At 38.2% G+C, this 25,810-nt stretch overlaps 1 protein-coding gene across 1 annotated transcript in view; it reads left to right on the forward strand.

The window, feature by feature from the left end:
• Window positions 1–25,810, forward strand: part of furinb (furin (paired basic amino acid cleaving enzyme) b) — a 98,410-nt gene that overhangs the window by 28,510 nt on the left and 44,090 nt on the right. Inside the window, exon 3 of the mRNA XM_085357295.1 lies at window positions 22,053–22,151. Coding sequence (XP_085213421.1) covers window positions 22,053–22,151 — 99 coding nt within the window. The remainder of the gene's footprint in view (window positions 1–22,052; window positions 22,152–25,810) is intronic.

Genomic DNA, 25,810 nt, shown 5'->3' on the forward strand with positions numbered 1-25,810 from the left:
AAAGAGTGTCTGCCTAGTGGAAAGAATACCCTTCACAGCAGAGAATCAGTGTAAAATCCTTGCAGTGTTCAGCCTATATTCGTTCTCCTTTAGTCATTTTTTCCCCGTTAACAAAGACAGACTGTGGTGTTGCATGAGTGGTTCCCTCTAAAAATTTTAGCATTGCAGGGGTTCTTCAAATTGTATCCTCCAAAATAAAACTGGCATTAAAGAATGGAGCAGTTGACCCAGAACATATCAGTGGTGTTTCATTCAGATGGTACTACAACCTTCAGGCTCTTAGCTCTTGATAAAGAGTTTGTCTCAGACATTCAGTGATTTAAACTGTGACTGTGGAAAGCGGCGTCTATGGGGCTTCTTCTTTCACGGCACAATCTCCTGCCTGTCTTCTTCCCGTCTGTGCACGAAGCCTGTGCCAACTTAAATGTACCTTTGTTTCGGAGTGTGTTCCTCACGTCTGACTCAAAGAGGACTATTTTCATACCGTTTTCATCTGATTTATGGTTTTATCCCAAGGACCGGACAAACAAGCATATTTATAGAAACTAATGGTTAAGTTGAGGAATAACACACTCACTACTTAAATGCCTCCTCATTAAGAGATGGGTTAGAACAGCGCATTGAATGAATTGCTAGTCTGCATTACACCGTAACAGGAAAGGTGACTGCATTATTCATGTCTCCTTTTTGTGGACAGTGTTAGCCATTGTTAAGTCCCCACCTCCAATCCCATGCTAATGCATTCATTTATGCTTTATTTCCCCCCCAAAGGGAGGGAGTATGTAAACCGCTCCATTTGTCTGTCTGTTAGCAGTCTAGCATCCACAGTATTACAGATATCATGTTCAGGTTTTGTGTGATTGTAGATACCAATAACAGCTCAAGCTGATTTAATTGAGGTGAAAATCAGGTCAAGGTCACAGCAAATGTGAAAATCCGTAAAAACATTATATTACTAATAATTATTTTTCAGGTCATTCTCAAACTTCAAAACCATATACTAGGCCTTGGGGGATATGAGTGACCTTGACCTTCATTGGTAGTGCCCAAGGTCAAAGTTGGGCTTTGAAAAATCCAAGAAACCATATCAGGTATAATATATTATATGAAAAGGCATAGAGAGCACCAACTCTGCTCCAATCATATGGTTAAAGATCATAAAATACATCATTTTAGTATGTAATACTTCAAAGTCGTAGATTAAAGGTAAGAGACATTAGCTTGTTGTTATAAAAGGAGGCTGCAGCAGGCATTAAAGTTGCTGTTCGAGGGGAGTTGCGCTCTCTCAGTGCTCTTGCTTGATTTCAGTTGTGTTATAATACAAATTTAAGATAGTTTCACCTTCTAGACGTGCTGTGTTATTGCATAGAGCTACTGCAGGATAAGTTGAATCAATATTATTTCTATAGGGAAAACAAGCAATCAAGAGTTTTGATAAATGTTAGGATGGTTCATTGCGTTTTTGTTTTATTTTTTAATTAATAATCAGCCTGAAGTTCGAGCGGGGTGGTGTTTTTGGCTTCTGAAGGAGGCATGGCAGAAAAGTTTAAGAAGCGCTCTGCCAGCCTGTTGTACTATTTTTTTTTTGCCTGGCTAACTTGAGTAGTGATGATCAGTGTTTGAGCTGGCTTATCAGAGGAAGAGCAGCTTTGGTTTACTTATCAGGCAAATGGATACTTGTCATAGCAAGTGTAGTGTGATATGGCCACTCCTCTAATGCACTGTGGGGGTAGGGTTCATTTTTGTTGTTGTGGGTTTTTTTTGTTTTGTTTTTTTAAAGCTATTTACTGATAAATTGCAGACTGCCAAGAATGACTGAAACTCAAACTCCTTTCATCAGTTTTTCCTTCTAAAGATAATGGCGCTCTGCCTCTAGCTGCATTGTTGTTGTTTTGTGTTATTTGGGGGGGATTGTGTGAGAACAAACAGCGCAGCACACCAGGCTCTCTCGATCCATCTCTCAGAAAATGTCCGCGGCTCAGTTATGGATGCATGGATTGAAATCGAAAACAAAATGATGTTAAAAATACAATGGTTTCCAGATGTTAATCCCCCTGCTGTGTTTTGCAGAAATCCTTCTGTGTATGCTCCATTTCTAAGTGTAATGGAAAGCCATATGATGTAGCTTAGCAGGACGCTTCAGCCATTTATCATTGTTATGAAGGTTATCATGGGACTTTGCTCAAGAGTCCTTTATTGCAAGTGGTGTGTTCGCTCATGTTTTCAGCGCTGTCATACAAATGCATACATTCCACATAGTGAATATAAGTGGAACCTTAGTCATTTAGCTTCTGCTGAATTCGATTTATATACCCTGCTGTAACACAGTAGCTTTAAACTGTGTATGTGAACTGTTTTCTCTTATCACAATTTTACAAATTTCCTGTTTCGTGAGAGTGTGATATGTTGTAAAAGGTACTTAGTCTGTAAATTCTTGCCTCTACTGATCACATCGTGAAGCGTTTTGCTGAAATGAAATGCTTGTAAATGTCATGCCCTTTAGCAGGGCAGAGCCTGGATAGCGCTATAGCACAGGATTCTTGCTCTAACTCACAGCCATGTAAGAAACAGTCTTTAAATAGTACAACTTGTGCTTCATCAATTTGACCATTGTTTCAGCTCCTGTCACTGCCCTTGTTTATGCCTTGCTGCTAGTAAATAAATAAAGACAGAAATGATTCACTGGAGTGAATAAAGATCTAATGTCTTCCACTTTGTCAGCTCTAGTGTGGGTGTAAGTTGAAGGGCATGGGCTTCACACATGGATAAGCATAGCTATAAAAGCAAATACAACGTACAAGAACGACAGTGCAAATCATGAAATTGGCTATATTTTGTTGTGTTGCATTGTTGCCTGCTTTCTTGCAATTTGTATACATTTGTGATTGTTATCGCTTGCACCACTTTCTCTCAGTGGGTGTTAAGTGACTGCCAATTAAGATTCAGACTTAATGAAATATGTATGTTGGGTTTTGTTTGTTTTTCACACTGATTATTGTTTATATGTCTTCCTTTTGTTCTAGATGTATTTGCGGTGTGACTCATACTAAACCACTGTTTTGAAATTCTCAGCTTTCCCATTTGATCTTGGACAAAGCTAGCCTCCTCACAGAGGTTATTTCGGGTTGTCACAAAGATATGCAAAGCTCAAATTCCTATTCTCTGTACTCAGAGACCTCAGTTCAGTAGGTTTCGATGTCCTCAACTGGCTGTACTTTTGAGGTTCAAGAAAAGGCCTAATGTTTCAAGAATTTAAACGAGGCACCCTTCAGTCTCAAACTCAACTTGCTGTTCTAGTTCAGTGGCTACTGCACATTGTGCCTTGGAAAGGAGCAGAGGTGCCAACTTGAGCCATGAAAATCTTGTTCTTTGTCTAGGAGGACACTGGACAGGTGGGTTGTTTTGGGGTTATTTGTTTGCCTCCATCTCTTAAAATACCTTTTGCATTGATTTTAGTGTCATTACTGTGTTTGCTGATATGTAATCATTAGGGATGTAACAAATTTTGCAATAGATATTTTTGAAGCCACAGTTCTTACATCTTCTTTATATTGTTGTTAAAATTATTGTTGTTAAAATTCATCCCACTCTTCTTTAATCATCCAATTACCTCCATGTGGCTAATTAGCATAACCAACTCGAGCACATAGCTAATTAGAATATTACGTATGCACAATGCCAAAGCTATTTCCGAACCAATCTTTCTCAAGCTAAATATACACACAAGCCTCTGCAGCACAAAATGTGATGTTGGTTTAGAAAAAATAAAAGATGGTTAAACAGACGCTTAGTGTATTTTCTGCATTTGAAGTTTACAGCAGTTTTTCTCCCAAACATCTTCTCCATGCCTCTGTTGTTAACATAATGAGAGCTGTACGACGCTGGCAATGGATCACAGCAAGAGACGACAGGATTGTGACACAAGACCGTAGACATTTGCGTCACAGATTTGGTCTCGGTTTCAGAACAGTTACACCCTTGATGATAGATTTGTTATTTTTTGATTACTTCTGGTTTTCATTCTCCTCTGTGCTTTTTGCTTTTCAAAGCTATTTCAGACTGAATGTAAGTAAAGGCATTTGAAATGCTTTACTTACGTTCACATTTTTCTTGATAAAGTCTCAAATCTTGTACACGTGTTAGAAGTAAAGATATCATACATGACTTGGCTGTCTTCGCTAACATTGCTTTACTTGGCAAAAAAATGTAATATGCGTAATAATATGCATTTATAGTTAGGCAAAGCTCTCAAGCGTGTGAGTATCCACAGCATTAAAGACTGACAAAAACTATTTCAGCATTTAACATTAAAGATAATGTGACTGGCAAGAGGACCAAAATGACGATACTTGTTTCTACTTGGGACTGTTACAGTAGCGTTACTGTCACTCTTGATTAAAATGTTCACAAATCCTAAGGAAGACTGGGAAAGCAGCTAATTTTATGAAATAAAGGTGTCCAGCAAGTGTGCTAAACATGGGGCACATATGGATTTTAGGGTGAGATTATCATGTATAGTCCATCTATGTTTCAGGGGTTAGTAAAAGTTATGAGAAAATAATTAGTATAAAAGGAATGTTCCCAACGTTGTCTGCAAATATGCGTCAGAGGGGGGAACTCGTGTTAGTTCATGAATTTAGCTACAAAGTTGGATGTGATGAGAAGGTAGTTGCTTTTTATGTTGAATTACATTTCTAGAAATATTTAGAAAGATCAATTACCATAGTTTCATTGTAAAGCAGTGTTTGCTTAGAATTAGGGCTGCCACAAACGATTATTTTGATAGTCGACTAGTCACCGATTATTTTTGCGATTAGTCGACTAATCAGGTCATCATCCATTGGACGTAAAACTACAGCTTATTGCACCAGCAGCATCTGCTCTTATATAACTATCATTAGCTTACAGCTTTAAGTGTTTAAGGTCTGTGCTAACTAAAAATAAAGACAAGATGATAGTTTATTAAATTTTAATGAAATTTGCAATTGTTTCGGTGAAGTTTAATAAACTCCTTGCTATCTAAAATATAACAGGACACTGGAGTATATTCTGGAGCATCTCACACTTCTGATAATCAGTTGTCTGCTTGGCGTTTATTCAGCTGTGTAAAAACTATAACTTTAATCTCAGACAAACTGATTTACTCAGGAACAAATAAAATACTAAAAAAAAAGCCAAACAATAACATTTTAAGTTATCTAAGTGACTCATATATATTTAACCTGAGTAGCGAAAGACGGCGGTGGGTTTGAAAACGATTTGCGGGGAGTCCGGTGTTCTCACGGCGCTAGTGAGCCTAGCCCCCGGCTCGCTAACGAGCTAGTGGGTAACAGATGTCTCCGAAAACGTCGGAGCGCTTTTGAAAATATGTGGTGTCCTGATAAACTGAGCAGATATTTTAGGTTTACACAGCTACATTCTCGCCTGAAAATATGTTAAACGTTTATTTTGTGACCCAGAAAGAATAATAAGAGTAACATTAAAACTAACTAGCTGCCGCCATTGTTGGAAACTGCGCTGGGCCGCGCTATGAATTCTGGGACACAGCTGCTTCTTCTTCTTCTTCGGGGTTTAACGGTAGCTGACATCCTTGTACATGCAATGCTGCCATCTTCTGTTTCAGTCCGTTATTACACTCTTAAATCCTGCCACTTATTCCTGCGTCTTTTGTGATCTTAAAGCTTCAAACGACGCGTCGACTATTAAACAGAGGTGGGACCAAGTCATTGTTTTGCAAGTCTCAAGTAAGTCTCAAGTCTTTATCCTCAAGTCTCAAGTCAAGTCTCAAGTAATGTCAGGCAAGTCAGAGTCGAGTCTCAAGTCACTGGTGTAAAAGTCCGAGTCAAGTCACAAGTCTGAAACTTTGAATTTCAAGTCCTTTCGAGTCTTTAAAAAAAAAAAAGAAAAAATAATGTTGCAGTTATGCTAAATGTAAATATTAGACCATGTAATTTTAAAATCTGTGTTTTTCTCAACACATGACAAAATAGTGAACTTAGAAAATATACACAAATTGTGAAATTGCACCTCTTTAAAATGCAGCTCAATTAAACCTAGCTCCAAGAATAATTTTCACCGACAGTTCTGAGATAAGCTGCATGTTATTCTTGGATGCGGTTGTAGGACCAGCTTTAAAATCGCATGACAAAAATATCATACACATTAAAAAAAACTGTATCACCAACGTAGCCTGGACAACATTTGCTAGTTAGATGAAGTCAGCTATCTCATCTTAGCATATTTATATGCATATTTATAATCATACGGTTCTTGGAGTGAGCGCATACACTCATGAAGTTTAGTAACTTCAGGTCACTGCAACAAGCCCAGGTACAGTTTACCGACGGATGGGTACAGGACCTTGAAATGCACCGTGTAGAAAGTAAAGACCATCGTACGTATCATAAGTTTACCAGTCTCACAAATCGTCGTCATAAATACACATTCCTTAACCGTTTATTAATAGGACCTTTGAGCTCAACGGTAATTAATTAGTAGTGGAAATAATTTCTGGTACGCCTTACAGAAATGTAGCAGTGACAATAATATTGTATGCTGTAATCGTACTGGGCAATTAGTGATACAAAACAACTGTTTTATCCTGTGAATAAAAGTATATGTTTTTGTCAATGTACCATAATAACAGAAGCGAAACGCAATATTGTGTCAGGACAATTCACTATTTATGCACAATAAATAAAGGAGCATAGCGCGACAATTTCTGTTCAGCGCCAGACTTGCTTGTAACCTATATCACTAATTATGTTATGAAAATGACGTATTAACTACTAAAAAACACTGACCTTCGTGTAAATGCTTGGAGCAGACTAACCTGTGAGCTGGAGGGTTCTGGGACGTTATATTTGGTCTTTGAATAGCTGCAATCCAGGCCACCCGTCGCGTCTTTGTTACTTCGGAAACATGGCTTGAACAATTTCTCTTCAACGACGTAATCCGATAACAACCGATCTCTTTACCCGTCAGCTTCCCGTGGCTGTCATGCGACCGGCTATTGCAGTTAATAATACAACGGCTTCTTGACATTTTTGTGTTTCTTTTTATCGCTGTATAACTGATTTTAATTGAAAGCCTGCGTGCGCTAGTACCGCTTGCCACGAGTTCCCAGAATCCTTTGCGGTTCTACCCGTGAATGACGTCACATTTTCAATCTCTATATAATATGCATGTTAAATTTTATATTTGGGGTAAAATATCAAGTCTTTTCAAGTAAACCGGTTCAAGTCCAATTCAAGTCCCAGGTCATTAGTGTAAAAGTCCAAGTCAAGTCACAAGTCTTAGAACATTTTTTCAAGTCAAGTCTAAAGTCATAAAATTAATGACTCGAGTCTGACTCGAGTCCAAGTCATGTGACTCGAGTCCACACCTCTGCTATTAAATCAGTCGTCGACGATTTTGATAATCGACGTAATCGTGACTAGTCGACAAATCGTGGCAGCCCTACTTAGAATACCAATGGTTTCCTCAGTAAATGAAGACACAAATTAGAAATACTGCCAAGTATAAATGATAAAGGAAAGCAATGATTTATTCCATTTAAGCCCATTGTGTCATTTTGATAATGCAAGGACAACGTTTCACTTGAATATGAAAATCTTTTCTTTTTTTAATATTTGCTTAATTAGAATTTGCCAAGAAGTCAACATATGGGCAAAATTGTCAAGTAGAAACATGATTTAGTATGAAATGGATAAAGCTTCGAAGGAAAAAAGCAACATGGACTGGCTCTGATCTTTGTTGCCCTCTGGCAGCTCTGCATTAAAAAGCAGATACGGTTGTGTAGTGCAAATCACGAGCTGTTTTAACACCTCCAAAAACCACAGTAATGAAGATTGTTCAGCCCAGCACCTACAAATGCCATCTACCACACACAGAAAAAAATATGACCCCCAGATGACCCCACTAACTTCAATAGGAACAAAAATTGATATAAAATAAATTGAGGAAAAGCAAAAACCTTTCTTCTTTGACAAAGTAAATTTAAAGTTCTAGGGAGAATTCATAAAACTGAAAGAGGCTACGGACCATCAATCTTGTTATAGCACAATTCAAAAGCTGTTATGCACGATGATGATATTATGTATATGCACTTGGGATGGGTAACCTGCATATCACCATTAATGTTGAACGCTATACACAGACTTTAGAGCAAAATATGCTTGAATGACATTTCTTTGATGAAGGATTTTGTCTGTTTTAACAAGACTGTGTCCAGCTAAACTGTCTGTTTAAAAATATTTGATGTATTATGAATAGGGATATACAATTTGGTATCAGATATACTTAAAAATTCAGGACTGGATATCGGGAACAACCTGCAGATGTATAAGATGATCCATTCAATTCAGGTTTTAATGTTGTTAGCATCAAGTCAGCAGCAGCTAGCAGGAGAGCAAACCTAGCCTGGAGTGTGCCAGTAATTCCCCATGCCCCCTGGTGGGTTGTGAAGGTACTGCAAATGGGCCCAGTAATAACAGTATGTACAGATATGTATTTGTATAAATATATTTATTTAAATAAAAATTACTTAAAAATGTTAATAGGAGGTCCACTGGCAGGTGGCCCAAACATTGGCCTTAACACTTTGCAAATAATGTTTTTTGAATACAGTTTTCAAAGAAATATTTACTTTATTTTATGATTTGATTAGAGTGAAGATTTAAGACATGATGGCCCCTAATGGGATTTTCTGTTTTTTAAGTGGGCTGCAACACTGTTGACTTGGCTGGAGTGTGCAGAGGGACTTAATATAAGATAGAAATTAGAAGCATGTGGGTTGGAGTAGCACATTTTTGGAAGCTTTTATTACATTGACAGTAACATAATGTGTTGTTCTCAACTTGATTAAATATTATTTCACTTCAGCTGTCTCTTAACAGCTCCACATGCGATGTGTGTGTGCGTGCGTGCGTGCGTGTGTGTGTGTGTGTGTGTGTGTGAGAGAGAGAGGAGATTCAGGAAAGAAAGTAGCACCATTGTAAATGTCAGCAGTATGCAGTAGCCTAATGACTCTCACTCTCTCAGTTGAAATGAGGCTAATGCAAGTAAATTGGATGAATAATGGCTGTCTTAAACCAGCTTTTACTTATTATTTTACAAATGAGTGTGAATTTAGTAAATTTATGCTAATGGATTATTTTAATGTGTTTGTGTTGGTCACATTTTATTTCACAAAGTTAGTAAAGTAATGTTTACGTTGAGCCTGATGTTGTCCACACATCTCTTCCTCACTGTGAGGCATAAAGCTTAATCCAGAAGGATGATTCTGTTTATCTCGACGTTGCTTACGTAAAGCAACATTGAGATGAACAGAATCCACCTTATGGGATTTTCTTACATGAATAATTGAGCATGCATCAAGATACAGAGCTTATCAATTTCACACTTATGTTGGATTGGTTCTTGGTATCAGCAGATCCCCCAAACTAAGTTCTCTATATCGAATCAGAAATGGAAAGAGTTGGATCAGTGCATCTATTTATTGTGTGAAAAAATTCTCTAAACAACTCGAGATATCATTGATCATTAAACAAAACAAGCCTGTATCAACTATTAAAATTACCTGTACTTGTTAAATAAGTCTGAAGAATCAGAATCTAATTATATTTTTTACATTGCACTTGGATGTGTCAGGTTAAAGAATGATAAATGAAAGTGAATACGCAGGGAAAAATGAAAAGGTGATTGGTGTTTTAAGAAATGCTGTGCTATGTGGCTCCATGTATTTTAAATGGCAAAAAAAGGTGTGTTATTGACCCTGAGTGGTAAGGCAAAGCACAATCTTGACACCAAAATTGCAGTGTGCTGCTAGATTACCGGCAACACACTGAGTCTGCTGCACTTTTTCAACCCACTGCAGTGTGCTGCAAAATGCCAAACGGGGTGCAGCCAAGGTGAGAAACAACACTGCACCTCGAGAAAATCCTATAATGATAAAAAATGCGCAACGTCCTGTAATAGTGTAGGAAAATGTGACCGTTTGTAATATGTGCAGTCTGAATCTGTCACTTTTGTAAAGTGCAAATAGGAAGACGACAGTGATTTCAATAAGGGTCTCAACATAAGGAGAGGGAAGAAATGTATGCACTGAACATGTCAGTATTAATAGTGGCAGAATCACCGGGGGGTGAGTGAAAGACAGAGAGTAAAGGGATTAAAGTGATGAGAGCTGAATGGAAATGGAAGTGGAACCTATTTACTTCAGTTCCTGAGAACTAGTGTGACGGAGCCTGACAGAGGCTGCTCTGGCATCAGGGAATTCAGCATACATTAGGCAATGAGGAAAAGAGCAGTGGGCTGAGTTACACCCCGCAAATGAATAATCCAGGAGCCTCACGGAATCGTGGCACTCCATAGCAGGCCACTGTCTGAGGAACAAACCGGAGGGGACAGCTGGAGGCTGGAGTTGTCTTTTTTATTGACCTTATCACACACTCGGAGTGGGAAGATAGAGATGCAGAGGTGTGAATGTATCAGTATGTGTTGTGTGTGCGTGCACAGGTGTTTCTTCATCATTCTGTGATGTTCAAATGAGAGTGTAAGGAGTTTTTTCTTCTTTTCCCTTTCTAGTATTTTGTTTTTTATGCAGTAGGGTTGCATCTTCTTGCTATATGTCTGGAGGTGCTGACAGCTTCCATTTTCCTGAGCCGAGTCCTTGATGTGAAGGGCACATACTCGGCAAAGGACATTTTGCACATTTCCTTCTCAGTAGTCCATCACTGTTGCTGTACACCCACAGCCCCTCTCTCGATGCTTCTGTCTCTCCTTTTGCATCCATTGATAGATTGACTGATCTGAGTCTATGAAAAATCAATAGGACAACCTTTTGAGTGCTTGTCACATTGATTTTTCATGGGCTATAGCTTCTGTGCTAACAAGTGGGGTTTTCATTCTTTGGGAAATTGTGCTCCTTCGTAACCCTGCAGTAAAAAGATTGCAGAGAAAGTCACTGCGGAGCATAGGGCGATATTAACATAAATAACTAGAGGTGGAAGAGCAAACTATTGCTTCTTGCTTGACCTGAGTCAAGTGCAGTTTGTGTGTGCTGTTCACCTCAGATCAGGACTGCTTTTAAATTTTTAATGACATGGCAATCATGGTGACATGCTGCCTCAAGGCATAAACTAAAGGCCAAAGCACACAGGTTCCACTTGTGCAGCCCAACATCTTGAATACTAAACAGTGTAACATGCTCAGTATTTCAGACGGTTTGCAGTTGCATTGATGTGTTTTCATTTTTAACTCGCTCCAGCATTTTTAGTCTTTCTCTTCATTTGCATAATGCTATACTTCATTGCCTCAGCTCTTTGTCAGATGCACTCACCACGGTGGCACGTTGGTTTTCCATAGTCAGAGCACTGATCCTGTTCATCTCTTCAGAATGTCTATTTACTTTACCCTTCTCCCGAAGGCTTGAAAATTAACCCAGTTTGATCTCAGTCCTTTCGCTTTACGCTGAAGTTGTTTTCATGTATCATAACATCTTCTCTTGCTTTTTGCCCATGGCAGTAGGAAGAGACTCCCTGTGGCCCCAGTTTTAGCAAAGATTGTTTGCAAGTGCATCTAAATGTGTGTTATTCCTTCACTCCTCCTCATCTTTTTTTCCTGCATTCTGTCACTGTCTTTTACTGTCTGGCTTTATTTCTTGCTCACTGAATGGTAACAGCAGGATTTTGTGGAGTGATGTCTTGCTTTCTTCACCCCTGGGCTTGTCAGACAGTTGCTTTGTAATATACTGAGAAGTTAACATTAGATTACTGATATTACCAGTGTTGGGAGAAACCATTTGCAAAACAGATTTGGCTTCCCCTTGACTACATGAATACTCTAGACACCAGTAAAGCATGGAGAGTTGAGCGTATACTGAATTCTGTTGCTGTGTTTATGTAATCAAGACAGGGGTTTACAATTTTAAAAGAGCTTAATGGGCTAAATCTCACATTTAAATAGAAGGCAAGGAATGAACAGAAATATTAATTTTTCTCTCACATACACACAAACACACACTAAGATTCACTACCTCAAATGCAAGGTCCTTTTTTTTTATCTTTTTCAATCTCCCATTCTTGAGGTCATAGCCCGGAATTTTTCCTGTGTGTGTGCGCGCGCTTGTGGGTACATATGTGAGTTACTCTGAACACCAGCATGTTTGTGAGTTTGAGATGCCAGCTGAATGTAACACTGCTTCTGTTAGCAAGGTCTGGCTGAGTGATGATCTAGCTGTGTGTGTGTGTGTGTGTGTGTGTGTGTGTGTGTGGTTTTGATAAGGGACAGTGCAGGGAGAGAAGGCTTAAATGCAGAAGATTATAAAAATCCAGGCTATTTAATTTTTCGGTCTAATCTAAGTTGGAATCCATTGCATCAAGACATGAGAGATACTGTATGGAGATATATCTTCATCTTTTTTTTTTTTTAAGGAAATAGTAATTTACAGAGCCACAATTGTATAAGTTTAGCTTTATGGTACTATTGACAAAAGGTCAGGAATCAGTAGGGATTTCTCTGCTCTCTTAGTGATGCATGACTTTTATGTTCTCCTCTTATACATTTCTTTCTCATGCCTCTCTTTCATTTTCCTTTTTATTACATATTCCACTGTGCCTTACTCTTCCAGAATAGGAATAAGTCTATCTCGACACATTGTGATTTAGCATGTCTTCAAGGCCTTGTTGCTTTTCCTGCAGCTGCTCATATATAACTCTTCTTTATTTGTGCTGAAAAACATGTATGTAAACCCATTTTCAGTGTCACAGCTTTTATTCTGCCTCTGTCTTATTACTTCAATACTTTTGGAGAGATGGTCTTTGTAGGTATTTTATTTAAATGTTTGCTTTTTACCCAAACAATTAGCTTTTTTTCTTTTTTTGTGGCTTAGCTTTTCCCAAGACGACAAATCTCCCGAGCTCTTGAATAGAATCGAAGCTAGCAATGTGCAGAATTAGAGCAAAGATGCAAACAAATAATTACCCTTCATTTGAAAACACTCAATTAGCTTCTATTAAAGTAAAACAATGAGTTACTCCCACTAAGTGGAACCCCAGAGTTTCTGCCTAATTGGTACAAAAGATATCCAGCCCAGTGGCTCAGTGGACGCCAACAATATGACTGTTTTAATAGCCCAAGGGCAAATATCAAACAAACACACCACACCAGCACATTTGCTGCGTTTATACAACTAAGCAGCTAAGAAGCTAAAGACCTATTAAAAATTCAAACCTGAATCCAGACCTATGGGTTTGGTTTTGTGTGTTTTTTAAGTGAATAAGCAACATAAATGAAAGGAAAGGCAACATATATATAAAAATAAATAAACCAAAAAAAGGAAAGAGAAAAAGAAGCAAAGGAAAAAGGGCTGTGGCAATCAATGTGCCCTGCTGTGTCACTGACATTTTAGTCTCAGATGCGCCACAGAAGCCGTCTGCCAGTGCCTTCCTACAGAATAGAGCACTGTGTGTTGCTCATATTTATGTGCCTACTGAAGGATTTTTCATTAAGGTTAGTAGCGTTATATATGGTATCACAAGCTTTAAGGTACGCAGTGTTTAGAGTGAATTACTACTATTACTGCTGTGTCTCTAACTAACAGCCACTGATGTCAGTGTTTTTCTTTGAAAGATGGGTTTGATTGATGCCAATCCCAATAAGGTTGATTTGCCTCTATGCACTTTATCTAAGCTTAAGGGAATACACTTAATATGGAACTCTGTCAAAGTCAATCTCAGCTTTGTTGATTTTTAAGCTCTGATGCTAGACACCAGAGGCGGCAGACTCAAGTTGCTAATTTGAGGAGTTGGGACTTGTTTGACCAAATCCGATTAAAGTTTCGACTTGCGTTCGTGAATATAAAATGTGACTTGTTATTAGGCCAGTTACTCAAGGACTCTTTATAATAACTATTAGCAATTTTATAGATATTGAGAAGTTAGATTCTATTTTTGAAACACGATGTCTGCTTCAGCGTGGCAGGTCGGTAGAGACAGATATCATAAAGAGGGTTTAGAAAAACTGGAGAATTTGGATTTAAGAATTGGATTATCAATTAAGGTGCTAACAATAGAGCAAAGTCTGCAGCTCAAAAATCAGACAAACCCATTCAGTTCCACAATGGCTATATTGGTATATGGGTATATTCCACATATAATGGGATGTGAACTCGCTGACTGGTGAAACATGGCTAAAAAATTGTTTCTAAGCTCTGTTAGAGCTGGCTTTAAATCGATAGTTTCCTGTGTTGACCACAACCAGAGATGTTAATGAAAAAACAGTTAGGATTGTAACATCAGTTTTCCATTGAAATACCAGTTTCACTGCTGTTACAGTCACTCTGAAGTCAGTGTTTTTATAAGTGTAAAAGCATCGTGTCGTATAACTTATGTTCAAGTTAATCCGAAATTTGCATATGGAGCATCTTGGCATTATGTAAATAAGCTTAATAAAAGTCTTACAGTAGAAGTTTAGTACACATCAGGTAATAACCTAAATCGCTTCTGAGCAATCAGAATTTTTTAATATTGTAGATAGATAGAATTTTGTTTCGAACGTGCAAATATAATGAAATGACAAGATAAAAGAAGAAAAAAAACATAAAAAAACATCAAGTTTTCATGAATATCTCTATGTCTACACAACATGTGTGCTTAAAAAGAAGTAGGAGGAAGTTTACTGAAGTCAAGTTTACGCTACCTAAAGTAGCTAGACTTTAGGCAACATTTCAACAACAGAGCATCAGAAAAGGGAGTTTTACCACAAGTATTATCTTAGCAGAGATCACCTTATTCCTAATTATGATGCACTATTTTATGATGAGCAAGTTTTCTGTTCACCAAATATCTAATCGCCAAGAAATATGCGCATTTGTTGTTTTGTAGGCAATTCTTTGTTGTTGTTTTTTTTGTTCCTGGTCGTTTTATTTAAATAGCTTTTAGGTTTAGCATAGATTAGCTCCAGATTTTGCTAACAGTGCTAGTCATTCTAAATGAATAGCTCTGAATAGCTTTTTTTATTTCAGTTAACTGAAATATAAACAGATTTCCCTAGCATTTCAAATGTCTACTTTTATTTCCGAGTCCTTACTAAGATAATACGACAAACCAATCTTGTTGCGTTCCAAAAGGGTGTTACCAACAGGGAAGGTGGAGAGTGCCCCCTGGTGGAAAAACAATGTAATATTAACAGCCATCAGGATCAGAATACTTTATTAATCCCTGAGGAAATTATGTGGTCACAGTATTTCATATACGTGGTTGAGGAGTGTCTTGCTCATATCTTCTTTACTTTACTAAAATGTTCTTTAACAGCAGTTATAAACAAAGATACAAACGTATCGGCAAATACCTAATATCAGCCAATACATTGGTCTGGTTCTACTGTGAGCCCTGTAAAACATGACTATGATATGTATTCAGTGTATTTGGCTTTGACTTAATACAAAAAACAGTTTAGTAGATAATCAAATGTTAGGTAATGACCATCATATCTTTTGTTTAATGTTGTATGTTTGCGTTCCCTTTAGCGTCTTTACATCTATAAATTCAGAGCCCTGCTCTACTCTTTTGTTTTGTAGGAACGTTGTTATTGATTGCAACAAAATGTCAAACATCAGTAAGATTTATAAGATGTAGGCATAGCAAACCTATTTCCATTACCAGCAGTGGAATTAAACTTTAAAGCCCTGAATCTTTTAAATAACTAAAATGTGAAAGCTGGGGTAGATCATCACAATCTCATGTGTCTTGCTTGACCTGAGCCAGACTGTAGCAACTTGCCTGCAGGGGGGGGGGGAAAGGGACTTTAGTTTGACTTGCATGTGACTCACTTCTACCTCGGCTAGATAGTGGGTATTTGTATTCATTGTCCATGGAGAAGGCATGTAATCACAGGCGTACACACATTCATACACACTGTATTGTGGGCTGGAATCCACACACATAGTCTCATTCTCTACTGTTTTCTACGCTGCCACCTCTCAGAAAATTGGAATTCTTTTTAGTCGTCTTGCAGAATTACAGTTTTGCGATAAGAAAAATTAGATTTTATTGTGTTTCTCTTCCATCGTCTGTCACTTGGGACAATCAGGCAGTGTCAGGCACGAAACAAATTTCACACACATTTCTGAAAAAGTACAATGCATAATTTTATCCTTACTTGCTTGATGAGAATAAAATAAAGCCTTCCCTCGTTTCAAATCGGTTTGTAACATTGGAAAGTTGCCTAAGCACTTGTATGCACATACACTGCAATGTAAAATAACGCTAGGTTACAGTCCAGTGGAAGCTTTCTGCATTTCACTTTTTCAGCACCACTGATCCGATGCAAATCCTTTTTGGCCAGTATCAACCTAACAACTGCTGCTGGAGGTGGAGAGAACCAGGCAACCACTATAACATGGACCACAACAGGACACAGCAAAGGGGAGACCGGAGAGATACCATGAGCTTAATTTCAGTCACCTTGAAGTCTTAACAACCACTTTGGATGATAACCTGAGTAAATTGCTTGAATTTCCTGGCGTTTTAGAAAAGTACTTTAAGTAAGATAAGATAAGATAAGAGATAAGATAGAACTTTATTAATCCCTCGGGTGGGTTCCTCTGGGAAATTCGACTTCCAAAAAAAGCACAGCAACGACCGAAGTTACAGTTACAGAATTGTTATATATATATATATATATATATATATATATATATATATATATATATATATATATATACATACACACACACACACACACACACACACACACACACACACACACACACACACATATATATAAATACAGAGACAAATATAAATAAAATATACAAAGGGGATAAATAGAATAAATAGGAATAAAAAATAAAAATACAAGTGAATTGCACATTTCAAGTATTGAGTATAACCTCTGTTATATGACATCCTGCGGTAAACAGTGCTTTTTCACTGTTATTGCCTAACGGTGAGTTGTAGTTAGACAATCTATCTTAGGCAAAGGATTATTAGAAAAATCTAAATCTAAAGTAAAAAAGATGATGTGGTGAGTGGGCTGGGGAAAAAAAATGATGACAAGCCGGTTGATGCCTCTTTGGTGCTTCACATATCTTCCAGACTGACAGAAAGCTTTGATAAGTGATCTTAATGTCAGTTGCACTCAAAACTCTGCCAACATGTAAACTCCCACATCCGTCTGTCTCACACAAGCGCACACTCTTGTAAGTTCAAAGTTAAATTACAAGCTTGAAATACTTGACATTCACATCAGATGAACCCAATTTAGACAAATCTCAGTTCATAAATAATTTCTTTTTAAAATCAGTTACAGAATGTAACAAAGAGTCCATGCAGATTAATATTTTTCTCTGCTCAAACTTAATTACCTTAGCTTGACAGAACTAAGATGGATCAATGTTGACGTCTGTGCCCGCAGATTCACAGATGCAGTCCTTCACATGAAAGCTCACCACATGAAAGAGTGGTCGTATTGTGAAAGTTGCATTCACTTGAGCTTTTCTGCACTCTCTCTGTGCTTTTTAATTCGTTCTTATCACAAGTTTGTATTTCAGGAGGTATTTTCTAAGTGAATTAATCCAAAATGAATGGCCTTAGAATCTGCTAAGATTTACTAAGATAAGCCAGACCTTTAAGCTTTTAAATTAAACATTAACAGTTATGTCAGTATCAGCATATCCTGTAGGCTGTTTATCAAACTGCATAATGCAGAAAAAGACTCTTAGAGGCTGATTTCATCATAAAGCTTATCCAGTAGAGTGAGTGAGTGTAATACATCCCTGAAGAATTAATTAGTCCAATCATTTGTCCTTCATGCATATATATCTGATATAATATCTGCATCCACTCTGCAATTCCATTAGTGGTCAATAATTTTAAGTTATTTTAAAATGAAGTAATTTAAAATTTACTGACACAGTGTGTTGTTTTTTTTTTGCCTTTGTATTCTTTATTGAACACACTTGAAGACTTGAGATGTTTCAGGTTCCCAAAACTGGAATGCTAATGTAACAGAGTGGACTTTAACGTGGACTGGGGAGGGAAAATATGGTGTTGCACATTGCACGAGTTTTTACAGGCCTTCAGAGAGCCCAACACACAGCTTCAGAACCACCACTCTAAACTTTGGGTCCCCAACAGATCTAAGTGACGATTGGATGGATTTTCTGTACATTTATGGCTCTCACCCATTCGCTAGATCTGATTGAAGACGTTGCAATTCATTATAGCCCCAACACTATTGGTTTTGTTTAGGTAAATAAATAAATTGAACTTTGCAAGGGTTTTGTGTGATCAGCCATTTTCAGTATCCATTTGTTCTCAACATGCTTTTTACTGGAAAAAAGAATTTTCTTTTGAAATCTGACTACATAGATTTTCCATTCATAAGAAAAGCCTCTATTCAGTGTTGAACTCAAATTTTTTCAGTATAACTTCACCATCGTCTTTAGATTCATCAAGGCTCCGTTATAAGACCTTTAAGATCTATTAGGGGCTTTTGTTGGTTTGTCCTTGGTTCTTGTATAATGTGCTACTAATCACATTTATTAGAGTACAACATTTTTGCTGATGTCAACTAAGCTGTCTTACATTTATACCTTATACTTGCTGTAGTTTCTCTATGTTCATGACTCTGGGAAAAATATTTCTGAAGTAGGCGATGTTTTTTCCAGTTTGATGTGCAGATTAAGATTCAAGCAAAGAAAGCCCTTTGGGCATGTCTTAAAGTCATAAATTTGCAATGTTTTCTCTCTGTTCTCTCACATATCGTTTCACAATATTCTTTTGTGTGGACCAAAAACTGCATATGTGCTAGCACAGTATGTGCTATGAACTTTCTTTTATGAACAAATATAATACATTTGCATGAATATTTATAATAAGACAAAATATGGCATTCGTAGATATTATCTTGCTTCATCTTGGAATTGAGAGAATTACTTGATAAGCCAGTGGGTAGAGTAACTGATAAGAGAAATGTAATTGTTTGTTGCTCTTTGAGTCATTTTAGTTATATGCAGTGTACAGATACAGAGTTTCTTCAAGCTACACAAAGTTTTAGAAACCATGGAAAAAGGAGTGAAACACCTAAAGTAAGAAATGCATGAGAAAGGAACTTCTTGCACTGCCCAGTGAGGAGTGTAAAGGGCAGTGTGCCTCTAATACAGACATTGAGCTTAGTGTCAGGGTGACTAATGACCTACAGTGCTCTCAATTATTATTGCTAACACACACACACACACACACACACACACACACACACACACACACACACACACACACACACACACACACACACACACACAAACCCCATGTGATTTACTCGAGTGCATGCTTTGAAGAGGTATGACTCAGTTGCATTCACAGGCAGCTACACCAACATTTCCGTCTCCATCTCAATTTCCCAAGAACCGAAGACTCGTGGTCTAAATGAGGACATCAGCACTCTTGAAAATAGGTTTGTCCACAGAAAAGCCACCCAAGTGCAGCTCAGATTAGCTTTCTGCCCTGCCACAATCAATGTGAAAGTGGGTCTCATTAATTTCTTTGGGCACATCTTTCATCACACCTCAATCTTGCATTATTCAGAGGCTTTTTTTCCATTTTTAGCTTTGCCGTTGCTTTTGAGGCATGGTGATTGTAAGGTTAGTCCTTGACTGTAATAAAAATATAATAAAATCAGAGTCATCATGACCTCTGCAACTATGTTAACAACAGGATTTTTAAATATATTAATATAAATTTATCTTTCTGTACACTTTTACTTTTTTTTAAACATATATATTAAATAAGTATTAATTATTGCCTTTGCCTCTGTACAGCACCACAGTGGATTTTAAATCAAACAATCACGACAAGTTTGAAGTGCAGACTTTTATCTGTAATTCATTCTCCCAGAAGTATTGCATTAAAACTTAAGACCCTGAGTCTATCTCCCACCGGGAACGAGTCCAACTTATTGCCGGCTATTCGGACCAAGTTCTTGCAGTTGTTGTATAAAGATCGAATGGCTCGTAGCCACAGGCCAGACAATCCCATACTATTGAAGCACCTCAGAGAGAACACTCGGAGGGACATGATCGATTGCCTTCTTCAAGTCCACAAGACACATGTAGACTGTTTGGGCAAACTCCCGTGCACCCTCAAGTATCGTCAAGAGGGTAAAGAGTCCGCAACTGGGACAAAAACCTGCATTGTTCCTCCTGTATCTGAGGTTCGACTAACAGACGGACTCTGCTTTCCAGCACCCGGGCCTTGACTTTCCCAGGAAGGTTGAGGACTGTGATTTATATATATTTTTTTCTTTTCTCCCCACTTTTTTGTTCGGCCTAATGATGGCCTCATCTAGTTGCATCAGCACATCTTTGAACCTCATGTTGTGAATACAAGTTCAATTGTGAAAACTCTAATTAATCTTTCAGGACAAAAGAAATTATTTTTTTCCATTAACTGTGTATTTGTGGGAATGTCTTGTTAGGTAGCTTTCTCCTCACAAATCAGCCTTACGCTTCTTATATCTTTTCTACACATAATTGCATGCAGCGTGAACTCAAAAGAAAGGATCAATTTTGCATAACACTGAGTAATTTAAGATTGAGCGTCACTCAGTTTATGTGAAATTTATCACAGCAAGTGATATAAAAGCAAATCTTAATTACAAATATTTGACGAAGTCAAATTGGCTGGAGCTAGGCTGGCAGCTTTATTTCACTGCTGCCAGACTCTAAGCTCTGGAGCTTAGAGTCCAGCCTCCAGTCTGGACGGCCCGCAGACAGCCTGCCTGCAGAATCAGCCTGCAGCCCCAGGAGAGCCTTCCATCCTGCTGCGTCTGCTCTTCTCCCTCCTCATAAACATGCATCCTGCCTGGTCGACCTGTCAAACCCTGCATCTCCCACCCCTTGCCTCCCTCCGTTATCCCCCCCCCACATACACACACACACACACACACACACACACACACACACACACACACACTCCCCTTCTCTCCCCTCTCTCTTCCTCTGCTCCACTGGGCTTGTGAAGGTGAGCCAGTCCCCGGTGGCACTACTGTACAGATTGCAATGTTTCCTCTTCAAATGGAGGTAGCTCTCTTGTGAAAACCCATGTGAAGAGGGACCGGGCTGTTTATTTTTGTCTTTTACTGCACACTTATCTCTGGGCGTCCTTGTTAATTAGTCTCTATCTCAGTCTTTGGTCAGCTGCTTTTGTCATTACAAGGACAGGATGAGGTTGTTCTGTGTGTTGCTTCAAAGTGAGGCTGATGAAAAGCACGCATCCCTGAGGTTTTAGGCCAGTTTGCTGCCACCCAATCACTTGTCCTTAAAAGCTTCTTTATGAGCAGGACGTGTGGGGGAACAATAAAAGCAGTAGGAGGAATGCTTAAGAATAGATCTGAAGTGACTCAACCTCTAATGGATGTGCCTAATCATTTTTGATAGTGTCCATCTGTGGTTCTGTAATTGATGTCTTAGGGCAGGTGCTTTCCTGGTACACTTCTTTGTCTGACATCTATAGAGCTGAAGTTTCTTCACCTCACTTCCCGATTAATCTCTGTTCTTTTAAGTTGCTCTGGATTTATTGTGTGTGTGTGTCTGTCTATGTATCATCTTTTATCATTTTTTTCTCAAAAGCTGCAATGTAATAAAGGATTAGGCAGGTCTCTAAAAATATACTCGCTAAAGAAATTGTAACACGTAAGTTATGTAACGAATAAAACACAGATCTCTAGGGCACTGGACTAAAATTCTTTTGTGGTGTTTAGAGGACTTCTGTGCCTAAAGTTCATGTCATGCATTATGACTGTTGATGAAATATTGTTTGTTTTCGTGTAATCTTTCAAAAGATGTTCACATTTCTACAACTCAGTGAAGTAACAAATGTTTATTTAATCTTAAATATGGAAAAAAGTGAGCCTGTTCTCAGATTTCGATTTGAACACTACCCTGTACATTTACTCATGTGCACATGAATGCCTTGGTGAGAACAGGCTGTTATTTGGCCATCCTGTTGCTGCAGGTGAACTGATTGCGCTTCCCCTATGTGTCGGTGCAGGTTTTTGGAGATTATTATCACTTCAGGCATCACGCCGTGGAGAAGAGAGCTTTGTCTGGCCACAAGAGGATGCACATCAGACTGCAAAAAGAACCACAGGTAAGACTGTTGTCAGCACTCGCACAGCTTATTGTAGCACTTCATGTTGGCAACAAAAGGCCAAAAGACAGATTGGATTGCACATAGAGAGTGGGTATATCACGAGAGAAAAGGGATGTCAGAATCGGTGACAGCTTGTCAAAGTCTTTGCACCGGTCCCTTCCATCTGTCCCCTGACCCAATCTAAAGTAGCTGTAAATATGCAAAACCACCCAGCACAACAGCTGGGAGAGTCTGTTATTAGCTGAGCATTTTCAGTAGTTTTTTTTTTCTTTTCTTTTCTAATAAATATTTTCATTTACATTTTCTAAAACGTAAATGCCATTTTTATATATTTAAAAATCGCATTTGTGGGGCATCTACTAATCGGAAGGCTGGTGTGTCGATCCCTGGCTGCTCCAGTCTGCATGGCAAAGTATTCTTGGGCAAGATACTGAACCGATGCATCCATTGGCGTGTGAATGTAGCTGAATGCTAGATGGAAAACACTTGAGCATAGTAAAGGTGCTTATGTGAATGGGTGTGAATAGTGAAGTAGGCATCTTTTTTCTAAAGTGCTTTGAGTGCTCGAGCACAAAAGCGTTATATAAAAGTCATTTACCATATATAGATGTGATATTTACCCGATATCAACCACCATTTTAGAATTGGTTCACAAAATCAAACTTTCTGTGGACCACATATAAAAACCAAAGTGCCAAAATTGGGAGATTTTTTTCTTCTCCTTTTCACGGATTATGGAATAAGCAGCATCATATCACCAGACCACTGTGTATTTGTACTGTTCCTGAACAATAAAACAGCATCTACTAACCAGTAAAAAAACCTAAATGCGCTTTTGCTTCTGTTCTGGCTAGAAACAAAATTGTCGGTTGATGTTAGAAAACACTGATTCACATTATAAACCTTATATCACGCTCTTTATTATAGCAGAATTTGCATCTGCAGCCAACAGATCAAAGCACATCAGTTACAGAGAAAATAATACTTGCAAAAATGTGAAATGCTTTTCTTTAAGCATGAAATGCTAATTAGATATGACATTTAGAGATCATTACAGCACTGCCTTCTGAAGGCAAAGAGATACTTACTAATGCTGCAAGCATTTTAAAAAAATCAGATTTGGGTTAAACTATTAAGTAATACACAGGAGATTTTTTTTTTAACCTGTCTTGGCAGGAAAAGGAAAAAGGGAGAGAAAATAGGAGAAACAATACAAATAAAGCAACAGAGCATGAGTAGAAAAACACACTGGGTCACCAAATAATGTACCTGTAAGAAAACACATACAAAAAACAAACAGCACTTAGAGGGGAAATGCAAACCTACGGGAGATTTTTAAGCAAACACAGCAGATATAGTCTTATTTAGTTTGTGTGGAGGAAAGAACTGAGTGTTAAAGTGCTGATATTCTACAGTTTATTCTAAAAATGTAGAAAAGATAAATGTGCAGTTACCATTATCAAGTGGACATAAGTAGATGACTGTCACCTAAAGAGGTGAAACCATATTAGATCATAACACTTCTTTTATTAAACGTCTCCTTTTAAATCTATTTGTGTATGTATATGTGTGAAATAGGAATTATTTAAATTAACCTTTTCAGCTTTTGTATATTAAAATAAACCCTGGATGAAGGCTTGCAGTAAGCTGGTGTGAAGTCTGTAGTATAGTAGTGTGAATTGTGTGGCAAAACCTGTTTGAATAAAACCCCATCTGTATACATGGGAATTTATAGTAAAACTATGGCTAAATCTGCCATATATAATGTCATTTGACTTCTCTACAATAAAAATATTTCTCAGAATGTTTAGTAGCTTCTAAAAAATCAAGTACCTCACATTTCAGGGACCAACAGAAGTACTGCATCTGTGCAAATGTCTGCTTTACAGTTCTTCTATTTTCAGTCTTACTGCTAAAAGAGTTAGCCATTTGTTGCTGCAGTGTTTACACTGGAAACAAGGGAGGCAGCTGAGGTAATTGCTGCTCTAAAAGCATCTTCAGAGCTGCCGGACTGGTGCTAAAAAGTAGGCAGTTACCCAGTGAGAACATCTATAGCAAGGTAGTTTTGCCAAGTGCAACCCAAGGACTAATCTGTAGCTTTCCTGAGTCCAAGTCATTCCAGCCGAGGAAAGGACTGATGTGCTCTGACAAGCTCTGAGGCCCCAAGACATCATTAGTGGGATATGGTGACGTGCACTGAGGCCAGTGGTATCAGGGGTTGGGGTAAGTGGATGACAACAAGTCTCTGAGAGCATCCAGGGAATCTGGTTGCTGAGCAGATATCGATACTGTGGCTCTCAAATTCATAAAACATAGTTTTCAAATCTAAAAAAAAAAACCCCACACACAATTAAGTAAATTTAGCACAGGCAGTGGCAGAAACAAGGGTTTTATTAATCAGAATCAGAATTATTGTTACTGAGGAAGATTTAATGATGTGTAATATTGGATTTTGGGTGCAGAAGGGACCGAGCAACATTAAAACCCAAGTGAGAATCTGTCAATAGAAAGTTGATATGTTCCTAATAAGTGGCTTGAAAGTATTAAAATAAAACAATGAGATGGACACTGAGGTGTATTATGTGCTCTGTGGGCTTTTTGCTGATACCAAATGAGAGAAAAACCAATCTGCACTTTAAAACTGCTGCCTTGACGTCAAAGCCTAAGAATTACAGCCTTGCCTATTATAAAGACATTTTTGACAAAGGAGATTCCATCTCGAGTTCATCTTAGTTGGAATGTCAGTAGTTCAAGTTAACGCAGCACTTGAACCTAGCTATTAAGGGCAGCAGATTTCTGGCTCAGGCACAACAACTTGTCCCTAGGTTGCCCAACCACCCACACAACCAGAGCAAACCTCAGGCAAAGCATGACCACTGCCAAAAACATGCCACAGAAGCATAAGTGAGTGGGTTTGTTTTTGTGTTTTTATTTAAGTGCATTTGTGTAATCATATGGTTCTGTAAGACCATCTGATCTCTGGAAAAAATAAAGAACAGTAAAGGTTTTGCTTTACCTTTTTTTTTTTTTTTTCCAAATAAATAAATAAATAAAAAGACAATGGTTGGATTTGGATTAGTCATTGCTGAGCTTTGAGCTCGTTACAGTGTTTCCTCTCTGTAATCCAGCAGCTGTAACTCACATTACCTCCATTGTCTCTTTTCCTCAGCTCTGTGGAGCTAACGTGCTTATCACCATGCCTTTTGAATAATCACGCAGTGGCATGATGACACTGGCAGCTGCATAAGCTTACACCATAATGCTTGCGAGAGTTGTTTGTCATCTCCTCTCCACACCCCGTATCATCTTTATGAGGGAAAGAATTGATTTGTTTGGGGCGGCTACTGTTGGGTTTCTTATGAACAGTAGTGTAAGGCAGCGTGCACAGTGTCCTGGCTGGAATTTAAACTACATCTGTTTCTCGTACAGTTTTACTAGAAAGTTTCACTCTGGCTGTAAAAGTATGCTGGATTTTTAGTTGCTATATGAGGCCATATTGGATGAGGCTGACAAAATTCTGCATTTATTATTGTCAACAAATCCCGTTAGGAGACCAAAACCAATAATACATTAGTCTGCCTCTCAGTAGTGAACTCATGACTTACCAAGCTTGGCATTCAGCCCCAAGCCCACTGGTTGCTACTGACGTAAATGTT

The sequence above is a fragment of the Diplotaxodon limnothrissa genome, linkage group LG7, assembly GCF_057381915.1.
Source record: "Diplotaxodon limnothrissa isolate DT_005_m linkage group LG7, D_limnothrissa_male_GT1.1, whole genome shotgun sequence".
Classification (NCBI taxonomy): Eukaryota; Metazoa; Chordata; class Actinopteri; order Cichliformes; family Cichlidae; genus Diplotaxodon; species Diplotaxodon limnothrissa.